At 60.5% G+C, this 14,667-nt stretch overlaps 1 protein-coding gene across 1 annotated transcript; it reads right to left on the minus strand.

The window, feature by feature from the left end:
* Nucleotides 1–1,310: 1,310 nt before the first annotated feature.
* On the minus strand, nt 1,311–14,664 carry ZNF687 (zinc finger protein 687; the record flags this gene model as incomplete). The annotated part of the gene is made up of 8 exons (XM_039389901.1): nt 1,311–3,227; nt 3,839–3,980; nt 4,222–4,334; nt 5,921–6,211; nt 7,492–7,654; nt 10,046–10,222; nt 11,307–11,485; nt 12,508–14,664. Coding segments are annotated over 8 exons (3,699 nt in total), but the record flags the coding sequence as incomplete, so codon positions are not given.
* Nucleotides 14,665–14,667: the final 3 nt, after the last annotated feature.

Here is a 14,667-nt window from a genome sequence, read left to right on the forward strand (position 1 = left end):
CCCCCTCTCCCCCCCTCTTGTGTCCGACCCCTCTCTTGGCTTTAAGAGCAGTGACCCCCCCCCTGCACCCCAAATGTCCCCCCCAAATGTCCCCCCAGTGTCCCCAGATGTCCCCCCCAGGCTCAGCCCGTCCTGCTGGTCAGATGGGGACGCTCTGACAGCGTCCAGTGTCCCCCCCCATCCCCGTGTCCCCCCCTCAGTGTCCCCCCCCCCGTGTCCCCTCAGTGCCCCCTCCCCCTCCAATCTCTTTGTTTAGCACTAATTATTTGTCACGTTTGATGATGATTATTTAGCATTAAAAACCAAAAAAATTCTATTTTAAAAAAAAAAAAGAAACAAAACAAAACCCGCTGGCAGGACCCACCTGGGAGAGGGGAGGGGGGGTTTCAATCAAAGGGGGGGGTCCCAGCACTCGGGGGGGGGGACACAAAGAGGAAGGAGGGGACACCAGGAGGAAGGAGGGGACACCAGGAGGAAGGGGGGGGACACTCAGCCCCTTCCCCACCCCCTGTTTTGGGGCAGGACCAAAAGCTTTGGGATGGGGACCAAAATCCTTGGGATGAGATTTTTTTTTGGGGGGGGGGGGGGGGGGGAGAGGCCACAGGACCCCCCCTTGACCCCCCCCCCAGGCCACAGGTGAAGCAAAGACAGGGCACAGCAGGGGTTAAACCACTAGAAGTTTAATTAATTGCATTATTACTACAAGAATAAAGGATTCCTGAGAGCCTCTCGCAGTGCCCGGAGCTTTCATGGAGCACAAATTCCTCCAACCCCCTTCCCCCCCCCAAAAAATCCAGGTGTGCACCCCCCCAAAACCTTCCCCCCCCAACAGAAATCCAGCTAAAGGCACTGAAGTGCTTGGAAACCAAGGTTACAAAGCCATAGTTTTTCTTTATTTTTAACGTTTTTCCTTCCTCTAAAACTCGTAGAAACTTTAGGGTTTGGGGTTTTTTTAATTTTTCTCTATTATTAAACAGCATTTACAGGGTCAAGGCCCCAACACCCCACGGAGGGGGGGGTCACACCCGGCCCAGGGGATTTGGGAACCACTTGGAATCCTCTCCTTTTCCTTTGAAATCCTCCCCCTTTTCTCTCCTGGAATTCCCCATCTGGAATCCACCTGCAGCGAGGGGAGGGGGGGAGGATTCACCCCCTGCCCCCCCAAACAAAAAAAAAAAGGAGAAAACCAAGGGAGAAAAAAAAATAAAAATCAAGAAATCAACCCCCAAAAAAACCAAAATAAGGGAAAAAAAACAACAACAAAAAAACCCCCACAAAACCAAAACAAAGCCCCAAAATCACAACAGCAGTTGGTTGGTTCTGTCACCTTTAGTGTATGATACAAGTTCACAGGGCGGGTTAGAGGGAGTTTATTCACAGGGAATTCCCGGGATAACGAGTCCAAAGAGTCTTTTCCGGTTGTTTTTTCGGGGGGACCTGGTGATGAGGAGGGTCCCCCCTGGTCCCAAAATATCCCGAGGAAGAGGAGCAGCCGGGAAAACAAGGGAAGGAGCCTCTCTGGTTTCAGTCCAGAGCAGGATTTGGGAGCAGAATTCCCTCCTTTCCTTCCCCTGGAGAGCAGCACGATCCTGGTTGGAATGTGGGGAGACCCCCCCCTTGTCCCTGGGCTCTCCCAGAGGCGTTTTTTGGGCTTGTTATTCCTTATCCAAAGGGAAATTTCCTCCTCCTCCTCCTCCCCAGGGAATGCCGAGTGTCCCAAGGACAGCAGAAGCGATGGATGAGCCCAAGGGCTGGATGATCCCAAGGGCTGGATGATCCCAGGGGCTGGATGATCCCAGGGGATGGATGAGCCCAGGGGCTGGATGATCCCAAGGGCTGGATGATCCCAGGGGATGGATGATCCCAGGGGATGGATGAGGGACCCCTCCGAGGGGCTGATGGAGCCCAGCCCCGTTCCAGGAGTCCGGGATCGGCTCCTTTCCCGCAGCTCCCGGCGAAACTCAACAACAAAAAACAAAAACATCCGAAAGGGAAAGAAAACCGGAAAAAAAAACACCCAAAAAAGGGGATTTTTGCTGTGTGAGGACGTGGAAAAGCCTCCCCTTGGTCCCAGGTCCTGCCCAGCTCCGGAGCAGGGACAGGGAAGGGCCCCTCGGTGAGTCCGGACGTGGCTCCTCCTCTCCTGGAGCCGAAATCCGGGGGATTTGGGATCACCCCCAATTCCCAGGGGATGAGGCAGGAGCAGGTTCAGGCACAGAGTCAGGACAGCTCATCCCATCCCATCCTGGTTCTCCTCTCTCTTCCCAGCTCCTTCATCAGGATGGAGGGAAGGGGAGCCCGGGGCTGTTATTTACACTGTTCCCACCGGGAATGCCGTGGATCCCGGGGGAATTCCCGAGGGGTGATGATCCAGGGGGAACTCCCAGGGAGGGCTCCCTCAGTTCTCGAGGCTGTTGGGCTGTTGTTCCACTCCATGGTTCCCAAGGGGGAATTCCAGAGGGAATTCCAGAGGCCAGGCTGGGCTCTCCCTCAGTTCTCGGGGCTGTTGGGCTGTTGTTCCATGCCGTGGGTCCCGAGGGGGAATTCTGGAGAGAATTCCAGAGGGAATTCCAGAGGCCGGGCTGGGCTCTCCCTCAGTTCTCGGGGCTGTTGGGCTGTTGTTCCACTCCATGGGTCCTGAGGGGGAATTCCAGAGGGAATTCCAGAGGCCGGGCCGTGCTCAGTTCTCGGGGCTGTCGCTGCGCGGGGTCCCGAGGGGGAATTCCAGCGGGAATTCCAGAGGCCGCCCCTCAGTTCTCGGGGCTGTTGTTCTGCCTGGCCCTGATGAAGGCCATGCCGTGGGTCCTGAAGTGGGTCTTGAGGTTGAGCTGGCTGTCGAAGCCCCTCCCGCACACTTTGCACACCAACTTCCCGTCGTTCCCCGCGCCCTGGGATCCCCCTTCCCGGGGGCTCCGCGGCCCCTGGGCGGGATCCTCCCCGTCCCCGGGGCCCTTCTTCTTCTTGTGGGTGATGAAGCGGTGGCGGTTGAGGGACACGTGGGAGGTGAAGCAGAGCCCGCACTCCCGGCACTGGTGGGAGCTGCCGTCAGTCCGGTGCTGCGGGATGTGCTCCTGGAAGTCGGAGGCGCTGCTGGCCAAGTACCCGCACTTGCGGCACCTCAGGGGCCCTTTGCGCTCCCCCTTGGGGGTCTTGGAGGGGGGGGTGGTGCTGTCGGGCTCCTCGCTGCAGGAATCGTCCGAGGAGAGTTTCCTCTTCCGGCCCGAGAGCTGCGGGAGGGACGGAGAGGGTTCCCTGGGAAGCGGGGTCGGAAGGAACCGACCGGCGCCGGGATCTCCCTCGGGGGGGATTCCCTGGGATCGAGGGATGGGGGGGGCACCGAGAGCTGTGGGATCCCACCCAAGGGGGGTCCCAGAACAGGTGGGATCCCATCCAGGGATCCATCCAGGGATCCTGCCCAAGGGGGTTCCAGAACAGCTGAAATTCCATCCCAGGGGGTCCAAGAACAGGTGGGAATCCCATCCAGGAATCCCATCCAAGGGGGGTCCCAGAACAGGTGCGATCCCATCCAGGGATCCATCCAGGAATCCCATCCAAGGGGGGTCCCAGAACAGTTGGAATCCCATCCAGGGATCCATCCAGGAATCCCATCCAAGGGGGGTCCCAGAACAGCTGGAATCCCACCCAGGGATCCATCCAGGAATCCCATCCCAGGGGCTCCAGAACATCCCCACCCCCCCGTGTCAGGCCCCTCACACCCTGGGGCACATCCCGGGCGATCTCCGACGGGACATTCCCACTTTCCTGCAGGACACGGAGTCAGGAACAAACCAGGAAACGCCTCCAAACCCCCCCAAACCCCCCCTGAGCCCCCCCGTACCTGGGAGGGGCCGCTCCCGATCCGGGAAATCACGACCTCCTGGCTCCTCATCTGGTCCGTGACCTTGATCCCGTGCCGGACCTGGATGTGCTTCTCCAGGATGAGGCGGCTGCTGAAGGTCCTTTTGCCCTCCGTGCAGTACCTGGGGTGGGACAGGACCTCGGGAAGCTCCCAAGCCCTGCTGGTTCCCCTGGGAACGCCGCTCTGGCGCCCCAATCCCAAACCCCAAACCCCGAACGTGCTCGACAACAAAACCCCGGAGCCGTTCCCGGCTCCTCCCGCTCCGTGTCCGACCTCCCTCCTGCCCTGCCCGGATCCAAGCTCCCCCCCGGGGGTTTCCCAGCCCCCAGTGTTCCCGGGAAGGGGATGGATCCCGTGGGTACCTGCAGGGATAGACCCGTTTGATGCCCTCGTGGTTGACCCGGACGTGCCGGCGCAGGCTCGGGGCCGAGCAGAAGGAGCGTTCGCAGAGGTGACACGGGAACTTCTTCACCGACTGCGGGGACACCACGGGGGCCCTCAGCCCGGGGACGGGACGGGATCCCGCTCCAGAGGGTGGGGGGGACTCGCATTCCCGCTCCAGAGGGTGGGGGGGACTCGCATTCCCGCTCCAGAGGGTGGGGGGGACTCGGATTCCCGCTCCAGAGGGTGGGGGGGGACTCGCATTCCCGCTCCAGAGGGTGGGGGGGACTCGCATTCCCGCTCCAGAGGGTGGGGGGGGACTCGCATTCCCGCTCCAGAGGGTGGGGGGGACTCGGATTCCCACTCCCTGCCCATCCCAGGGGATGCCCAACGGGATCGGGAGCAACTCGGGCTCCTCAAAGCTCAACCCCGGGGGGTTTGTCCTGGGGGAGGAGGACCCCGAGTGTCCCATCCCTGATCCCAGGTGTCCCATCCCTGATCCTGAGTGTCCCACCCCTGATCCCGAGTGTCCCATCCCTGATCCCGAGTGTCCCATCCCTGACCCCGAGTGTCCCATCCCTGATCCCAGGTGTCCCATCCCTGATCCCGAGTGTCCCATCCCTGACCCCGAGTGTCCCATCTCTGATCCCAGGTGTCCCATCCCTGATCCCGAGTGTCCCATCCCTGACCCCAAGTGTCCCATCCCTGACCCCGAGTGTCCCATCCCTGATCCCGAGTGTCCCACCCCTGATCCCAGCTGTCCCACCCCTGACCCCGAGTGTCCCATCCCTGATCCCGAGTGTCCCATCCCTGATCCCAAGTGTCCCACCCCTGATCCCGAGTGTCCCATCCCTGATCCCAGGTGTCCCATCCCTGACCCCGAGTGTCCCATCCCTGATCCCGAGTGTCCCATCCCTGATCCCGAGTGTCCCATCCCTGATCCCAGGTGTCCCATCCCTGACCCCGAGTGTCCCATCCCTGATCCCGAGTGTCCCATCCCTGCTCTGGGCTGTGACATTCCCTGATCCTAAAACAACCCTGGAAGAGTTTCTCCCAGAAGAGAAGGTTCCTGGGTGTCCCACCCCACTGCTCTGTGCTGGGACAGGTGGAATCCCTTCCAAAGGAATCCCAGGACAGGTCCAATCCCATCCAAGGGAATCCCATCCAAGGGAATCCCATCCAAGGGAATCCCAGGACAGGTCCAATCCCATCCAAGGGAATCCCAGGACAGGTGGAATCTCATCCAAGGGAATCCCATCCAAGGGAACCCCAGGACATGTCCAACCCCATCCAAGGGAACCCCAGGACAGGTCCAATCCCATCCAAGGGAATCCCATCCAAGGGAACCCCAGGACAGGTCCAACCCCATCCAAGGGAACCCCAGGACAGGTCCAACCCCATCCAAGGGAATCCCAGGACAGGTGGAATCTCATCCAAGGGAATCCCATCCAAGGGAATCCCAGGACAGGTCCAACCCCATCCAAGGGAATCCCAGGACAGGTGGAATCTCATCCAAGGAAATCCCATCCAAGGGAATCCCATCCGAGGGAATCCCAGGACAGGTCCAACCCCATCCAAGGGAATCCCAGGATGTGCCGTATCCCGACTGAGGCGCCCTGGCCGTCGTCTTCCCGCCCCCCCCATTCCCGGGGGGTTGGAATTCCCGCCTTCCCAGCTCACCTTCCCGTGCTCCTTCTTCATGTGGGCCACGTACTCGTCGCGCTCGGGGAACCAGGAGTGACAGACCCCGCAGGTCCAGCCGCTGCCCTTGGCCTTGGAGCCCGTTTTCCGCTGGAAGCGGCTGCGCTTGGCCTTGCGCAGCTCCGGGGAGCTCGGGGGCTCGTCCTCCTCCGTGGAGGAACTGGATTCCTCGGACACCTTGGACACGGGAGTCTCCAGGGGCTCCTGCTTGGGGGTCAGCAGCACCTTCCGGGCCCCGTCCTCCTTGGCCTTCTGGGGCTGGTGGGTGTTCTGGGGGGACAGAGTTGGGGGTTTTCCTGGGAATTCTGCCCGTCTGTGGGATGGGGGGGGGTGGGGAGGGAATTTCGGGATCAGCTCGTTCCAACCCATGGGCAGGGACACTTCTCATGGGGCAGGTGGCTCCAACCCGGCCTGGGATGGGATGGAACATCCTTACAGGGATGGAGAATCCCTCCAGGGATGGAGGATCCCTCCAGGGATGGAGGATCCCTCCAGGGATGGAGAATCCCTCCAGGGATGGAGGATCCCTCCAGGGATGGAGAATCCCTCCAGGGATGGAGAATCCCTCCAGGGACAGAGAATTCCTCCAGGGATGGAGGATCCCTCCAGGAACAGAGAATCCCTCCAGGGATGGAGGATCCCTCCAGGGACGGAGAATCCCTCCAGGGACAGAGAATCCCTCCAGGAACAGAGAATCCCTCCAGGGATGGAGGATCCCTCCAGGGATGGAGAATCCCTCCAGGAACAACCCGTTCCAGGGGCCTCATCACCCCCTGAGGGGGTTTTCCCGGGTTTCCCGGGGGTTTTTCCTGCTGTTCCCCAAGGGTTTTCCTGGGGTTCCCAAAGTGTCCCAGGATTCCCCGTGAGGATTAGGGAGGCTCATGGATTCAGCCCTTCCCTGTGCCAGGAAAGACCGTGGCATCCCTGATTTTTTTTCCCCTTTTTTTTTTTTAAGGAATAAAAGGCACTTCTGGTTTAGGGAAAAGTCTCTGCTGGGGATAAACTGGGGGATAAACATTTTGGGCTTGGGAGGGACCCCAAAGATCCCACAGATGAAAGGTGGCAGGCAAGGAAGAGGATTAGGGACATGCTCCTGGATTCCCTGTGCCAGGAAAGACCGTGGCATCCCTGATTTTTTTTCCCCCTTTTTTTAAGGTTCTTCTGGTTTAGGGAAAAGTCTCTGCTGGGGATAAACTGGGGACGAACACTTTGGGCTTGGGAGGGACCCCAAAGATCCCCCAGGGAGCTCTGAGCACGGATGAAAGATGGCAGCTGAGGAAGAGGATTAGGGATTGCTCCTGGATTCCCTGCGCCAGGAAAGACCGGGGATCCCTGATTTTTTCCCCCCCTTTTTTTTAAGGGATAAAAGGTTCTCCCGGTTTGGGGAAAAGCCTCTGCTGGGGACAAACCCTTCCAGCTCGGGAGGGACCCCCAAACACCCCCCAGGGAACCTCCCGTCGCCCGAGCCGGCCGGGGCCGCTCGGGGTGGGTCGGGATTCTCCCGGTTTTCCCGGTTTTCCCGTTTTTTTCCCGTTCCTCCCTGGGCTGACCTTGAGGTGCTCGAGCATGGTGCGTTTCTGGGCGAAGAGCAGCGGGCACTGCGGGCACTTGAAGACGCTGACGCGCTGGGGCAGCAGGTGCTGGTCAAAGTGCGCCGAGAGCAGCGGCTTGTGCGTGAACACCGTGTCACACATGGCACACTTGTAGATCAGCCTGGGGCATAAACACATACATGTGTCATACATGTGTCATACATGGACACCGTGTCACACATGGCACACTTGTAGATCAGCCTGGGGCATAAACATACATGTGTCATACATGTGTCATACATGGACACCGTGTCACACATGGCACACTTGTAGATCAGCCTGGGGCATAAACACAAACATGTGTAATACATGTGTCCTACATGGACACCGTGTCACACATGGCACACTTGTAGATCAGCCTGGGGGGATAGACACACATGAACACGTGTGTGACACACACATGGACACCGTGTCACACATGGCACACTTGTAGATCAGCCTGGGGCATAAACATACATGAACACGTGTGTGACACACACAGGAACACACATGGACACCGTGTCACACATGGCACACTTGTAGATCAGCCTGGGGGGACAGACACACACATGTGTCATGCATGTGTCATACATGTGTCATACATGGACACCGTGTCACACATGGCACACTTGTAGATCAGCCTGGGGGGATAAACACACATGTGTCATACATGTGTCATACATGGACACCGTGTCACACATGGCACACTTGTAGATCAGCCTGGGGCATAAACACATACATGTGTCATACATGGACACACATGGACACCATGTCACACATGGCACACTTGTAGATCAGCCTGGGGCATAAACATACATGAACACGTGTGTGACACACACATGGACACCGTGTCACACATGGCACACTTGTAGATCAGCCTGGGGGGACAGACACACATGAACACGTGTGTGACACACACATGGACACCGTGTCACACATGGCACACTTGTAGATCAGCCTGGGGGGACAGACACACACATGTGTCATGCATGTGTCATACATGTGTCATACATGGACACCGTGTCACACATGGCACACTTGTAGATCAGCCTGGGGGGTAAACACATACATGTGTCATACATGTGTCATACATGGACACACACGGACACCGTGTCACACATGGCACACTTGTAGATCAGCCTGGGGACATACAGGGACATGTGTGACACATGGGGACATAAAAACACACATGGACCCTGTGTGACACTCGTAGCTCAGCCTGGGGATATAAACACACATGTGAACACACATGAACAGTGTCACACACACACATAGACACACATGGACACCGTGTGACACATGGGGACACACATGGACACACGTGGACACACGTGGACACCGTGTGACACTTGTAGCTCAGCCTGGGGACACACAGGGACACCCACAGGGCATTGGCAGCCCAGGAAAAACCACGGGAAAAACACTGGGAAAAAATCCGGGAATCCTGGGGAAAAGCCCTGGGAAAAGCCCCAGGAAAACCCCTGGGGACACCCCTGGGAATAAACCTCAGGAACACCCCCTGGGAACCCCGGGAAAACCCCCAGGAAAAGCCCTGGGAAAATGCCTCCAGAAAAGCCCTGGGAATAACCAGGAAAACCCCTGGGAAAACTCCCTGGGAAAAACCCTGGGAAAACTCCCTCGGGAACCCCAGGAAAACCCCCAGGAACCCTGGGAAAACCTCTGGGAACCCTGGGAAAAACCCTGGGAAAAGTCCCAGGAACCCTGGGAACCCCAGGAAAACGTCTGGGAATCCCAGGAAAACCCCTCGGGGAACTCTGGGAGAACCACCGGGAAAAACCCCAGGAACTGGGTGGGACTCCCAGTTCCAACAATCCCGGGATTGTCCGGGTGGGACTCCCAGTCCCCACAAACCTGGAATTGTCCGGGTTGGAAAACCCCTCCGAGGTCCTCGAATCCAACCATTCCCTCCACATTCCCAAGGGATCCCTGTCCCCAACCGCCGCATCCTCACATTCCCACGGATTCCCAGGACACTCCCACGGATTCCCAGGACACTCCCACGGATTCCCAGGACACTCCCATGGATTCCCAGGACACTCCCATGGATTCTCAGGAGATTCCCAGGACATTCCCATGGATTCTCAGGAGATTCCCAGGACACTCCCACGGATTCCCAGGACACTCCCATGGATTCCCAGGACATTCCCATGGATTCCCAGGACACTCCCACGGATTCCCAGGACATTCCCATGGATTCCCAGGACACTCCCATGGATTCTCAGGAGATTCCCAGGACATTCCCATGGATTCTCAGGAGATTCCCAGGACACTCCCACGGATTCCCAGGACACTCCCATGGATTCCCAGGAGATTCCCAGGACATTCCCATGGATTCCCAGGACACTCCCACAGACTGTATCCCTGGACACCCCCATCCCAGCCCCCTGACCCCCCTTTCCACGCAGGAATTCCCCCCGATATCCAACCCTGACATCCTCAGGGGGCCTCTCCCGTTTCTCCAGGACGATCCCTCGGGATTCAGGATCCCGGGATTCCCTGGATTCCCACTCACTTGGACTGCTGGTTCCCGAATCCCGGGTGCTGGGTGTACACGTGGGCGTGGGCGCTCGGAGCCGACTTGAAGGCCATGGGACAGATGGGACACTTGTGGAAAACCTCGCAGTGGGAAGTCTGGATGTGGGATTTGATGGAATTCACCCCCCCGAAGACCACGGCGCAGCTGGGACACCTGGAATGACAGGAATGGGAATGGGAACGGGATACAGGCACAGCTGGGACACCTGGAATGGGAATGGGATACAGGTACAGCTGGGACACCTGGAATGGGAATGGGAATGGGATACAGGCACAGCTGGGACACCTGGAATAATGGGAATGGGAACGGGATACAGGCACAGCTGGGACACCTGGAATGGGAATGGGAATGGGAATGGGATACAGGCACAGCTGGGACACCTGGAATGGGAATGGGAACGGGATACAGGCACAGCTGGGACACCTGGAATGGGAATGGGAACGGGATACAGGCACAGCTGGGACACCTGGAATGGGAATGGGAATGGGAACGGGATACAGGCACAGCTGGGACACCTGGAATAATGGGAATGGGAGAAAGGCACAGCTGGGACACCTGGAATGACGGGAATGGGAACGGGAGAAAGGCACCAGGATGTCGGGGGGGGGACACCAAGATCCAACCCAGGGCTGGGATCTGGGAGAAGTCCCACAGACACCAGGATCCAACCTGGTTCTGGGATCTGGGAAAACTCCACCAAACACCCGGATCCAACCCAGGATCTGGGAAAAATCCCACAGAGACCAGGATCCAACCCAGGATCTGGGAAAACTCCCACAGCCACCAGGATCCAAACTGGTTCTGGGAAAACTCCCACAGACACCAGGATCCAACCCAGGATCTGGGAAAAATCCCACAGACACCAGGATCCAACCCAGGATCTGGGAAAAATCCACAGACACTGGGATCCAAACCAGGGAAAACTCCCACAGCCACCAGGATCCAACCCAGTGCCAGTCCCAAATTCCAGCCTGGATCATCCCCCCCCACTCAGTGCTGGCAGATCCCAAATTCCAGCAGGGATGGACCGCAGGCCTTGGATGCTTCCAGCTGGGATTGAGGCTGCCCAGGAAGCCCCAGGAGGACGGGAATTCCCACAGGATTCAGGGGATGAGAGCAGAGAAGGGGCAAAGGACGATGCTCAGAGAGGGAAGAAGGAAACCAGATTCCGCTGGAATGGGAAACGCGACGGATTCGGGGCCTCCTCCCAGGGAATCCCGGGATTTCGGGGCCGTACCTGTACCCCACCCTGCGGGAGAAGTGCAGGCAGGACTCCTTGAGGTGGGACTCGAAGTTGGCCAGCAGGAAGTTGCCGCCGCACTCCGGGCAGACGTGCGGGGGGCGGCTGCGGTGCATGCGCTGGTGAGCGCTGAAGCTGCAGCGGTTGGACATGATCATGGGGCACGTGGAGCACACCTGGGATGGGGGATTCCACAGGGTCAGCCCGCCCGGAACGGCGGCGCTTGCCAGGGGTTACAGCCAGCTCCCACCAGCTCCCACCATAGCCCACCATATCCCACCATATCCCACCATCTCCCACCAGCTCCCACCAGCTCCCATCATATCCCACTGCCCTCCCACCATCTCCCACCATATCCCACTGCCTTCCCACCATCCTTCCATCATCTCCCACCATGTCCCATCATATCCCACTGCCCTCCCACCATCTCCCACGACATCCCACTATATCTATCCCATCATATCCCACTGCCCTCCCACCATCTCCCACCAGCTCCCATCATATCCCACTGCCCTCCCACCATCTCCCACCATATCCCACTGCCTTCCCACCATCCTTCCATCATCTCCCACCATATCCCATCATATCCCATCATATCCCACTGCCCTCCCACCATCTCCCACGACATCCCACTATATCTATCCCATCATATCCCACTGCCCTCCCACCATATCCCACCATATCCCACTGCCCTCCCACCATCTCCCATCATATCCCACTGCCTTCCCATCACCTCCCACCACCTCCCACCATCCTCCCACCATCTCCCACTATATCCCACTGCCCTCCCAGTGCCTTCCCAGTGCCTTCCCACCATCCTTCCATCATCTCCCACTGCCTTCCCACCATCTCCCACCATCTCTCACTATATCCCACTGCCCTCCCACTGCCTTCCCACCACCTCCCACTGCCTTCCCACCATCCTTCCATCATCTCCCATCACCTTCCCACCATCTCCCACCACCTTCCCACCATCCTCCCATCATCTCCCCGTCTTCCACCATCTACCACTGCCTCCCCATCACGTCCCATCGCCTTCCCACTGCCCTCCTACCACCTCCCACCATCTCCCACCATATTCCACAGCCTTCCCACCACCTCCCACTGTCTTCTACCACTCTCCCACCATCCTCCCATCACCTCCCACCACCTCCCACCGCCTCCCACCATCTCCCTCCCTTTCCTCCCCGTCCCTCACCGTGCTCCCGGCGCTCCCGCCCTGCTGCTGCTGCTGCTGCTGCTGGAAATGCGCCGCCAGCCCGGCCTTGTCCTTGCACTGCTCCTTGCACTCCAGGCACCTGAAGCAGCTGTAGCTGCCCTGCTCCGACCCTCCCAGGGGCAGCACCGGCGGCTCCTGCGCCCCGTTGGCTGCGCCGGGGCCCTCCTGGGCCACCCTCCCGGCGGGAAAGGAAGCCACGGGCACCAGGGGGGTGATGTCGGGCTGGCCCACCATCTGGTCCAGGGCGATGGGGCGCATCACCAGGTGGGAGCACTGCATGACCAGCCCCTTGTCCTTGTGCTCGCGGGCGTGCAGGAGGAGGCTGCACTTGTTGAAGAACACCAGGCGCTTGGTGCAGTGGTTGCAGGTGACCTCGATCCTCATGCTGCGCCGGTCGTAGTGCCGCGCCAGGCTCTTCTCCAGCGCGAAGGCGTCGCCGCACTCCAGGCAGCGGTAGCCGAAGGGCGGCAGCGCCAGGCTGGCGTCGGCGGGCGGGCTCAGGTTGGGCTTGTAGGTGGGCAGCAGGTTCTTGCTGTTGAGGATCTTGTTGAAGGCCTCCACCAGGCTCGACTGGCTGCGGGAGATGACGGTGCCGGCCACGGCGGGCGGCGGCTTCTGCGGCTGCACCATCACCACCGCGGCGCCGTTCACCTTCTGCCCGCCCGGCGCCGCGGCGGCACCGGCGCCGCCGGCCCTGCCGTCCACCCTGGGCAGGCTCTGCGGCACCAGGTTGATGATGTTCTTGGCCACGGCCTTGCCGGGCTTGGCGGGCAGCACCACGGACTTCTGCTGCGCCACGCTGGCGGCGATGAGCATGGCGCTGCTGGCGCTCTGGATGGTGGACACGGGCAGCACCGTGCCCTGCAGCTTTGCGCCGTTGCCCAGCTGGACGCTGACGATCTTGGGCCCTTCCGCCGCCTTCGAGGGGCTGCCCAGCTCCGGTTTGTCCTTGGGGGGCGGCTCCGGGGTCCCGTCCTCCTTGGTGCCCTCCAGGGAGGGCTCCCGGGAGCTCTGCTCGCCCCCCGGGCCTTTGGTGGAGCCCGGCTCCGAGTCCGAGGACACCCTGGTGACCGTCCTGGTGATGCTGCCGCAGGAGGTCTTGATGGTTTTGATCCTCACCTTGAGCGGCCGCGAGGAGCTGGAGGAAGGCGAGTCGTTGTTGTTCTCCTCCTCCTCCTCCTCCTCCTCGTCCTCCTCCTCCTCCTCGGCGCTGGACATGCTCTGCGGGCTCCCCGTGGATTTATCCAGCCCTTCCTGCTCCTCCTTGAGGGAGAGCCCGTCCTTGGGGGAGGGGGCCAGCCCGGGGGACGGGGGTTTGAAGAAGGGCTCGCGGGGGCTGCCGCGGGGCGAGCGCTTCCCCTCGGCCCCGGCCTCGCCCAGGGCGGCCTCCGAGCCCGGCCAGGCCGGGAGGGGCGAATCCTCGGCGGAATAACGCACGGTGACGGACTTGAGGTGCTCCAGGGGGCTGTCCCCGAGGGCCGTCCCCAACCCCTTGGGGCTGGGCTGGCGCCCCGGCAGCTCCTCCGAGTCGGATTCCTCCTTTTTGATGGCGGGGCCGGGGCGGGACCCGTCGGTGCCGCCGGCCTGGTTGGGCTCGAAGGGCTGCGGGAAGGCCGAGGGCAGGTCCCCCGAGCCCTCCCCCAGCGGCTCCTTGGTGGGGGACGGGGACAGGCAGGGCACTGCCAGCGCCTTCTCCTTGCCTTTGCCCTCGCGGGCTCTGTCCAGCAGGGCGGGATCCTCGCCGGGCTCGGGGCTGAAGTGGGAGAAGAGATCCAAGGCCTTGGGGCCCTTCTCCTTGGCCCAGCACTCCCCGTTGGCCGCCGACTCCCCCGCCCTGTGCCCGGGCGATCGCGGCGCGTCGGCGGTGCCACCGAATCCGTTGTGGAGCAGCCGAGCCCCCATCCCGTGTCCCGGCGTCCCGCCCATCCCGTGCCCTCCCAGCGTCCCGTGTCCGTCCTTCCCGCGGCCGTCCAGCGGCTCCAGCTGCTCGGGGCACCCCGTGTTCTTGACGATGACGCTGACGGCCGAGATGTCGGGGTGGGGCAGGACGTGCTCGGGGGGTCCCCCCGTCCCCGAGTCCCCCGGGCCGGGTTTGAGGGGGGCCGGGTCGGGCTCCTCGTGCCCGGCGTGGATCGCCTC

This window comes from Pipra filicauda, unplaced genomic scaffold (genome assembly GCF_003945595.2).
Source record: "Pipra filicauda isolate LSUMZ 115617 unplaced genomic scaffold, ASM394559v2 scaffold784_size98877_pilon, whole genome shotgun sequence".
In the NCBI taxonomy this organism is placed as follows: domain Eukaryota; kingdom Metazoa; phylum Chordata; class Aves; order Passeriformes; family Pipridae; genus Pipra; species Pipra filicauda.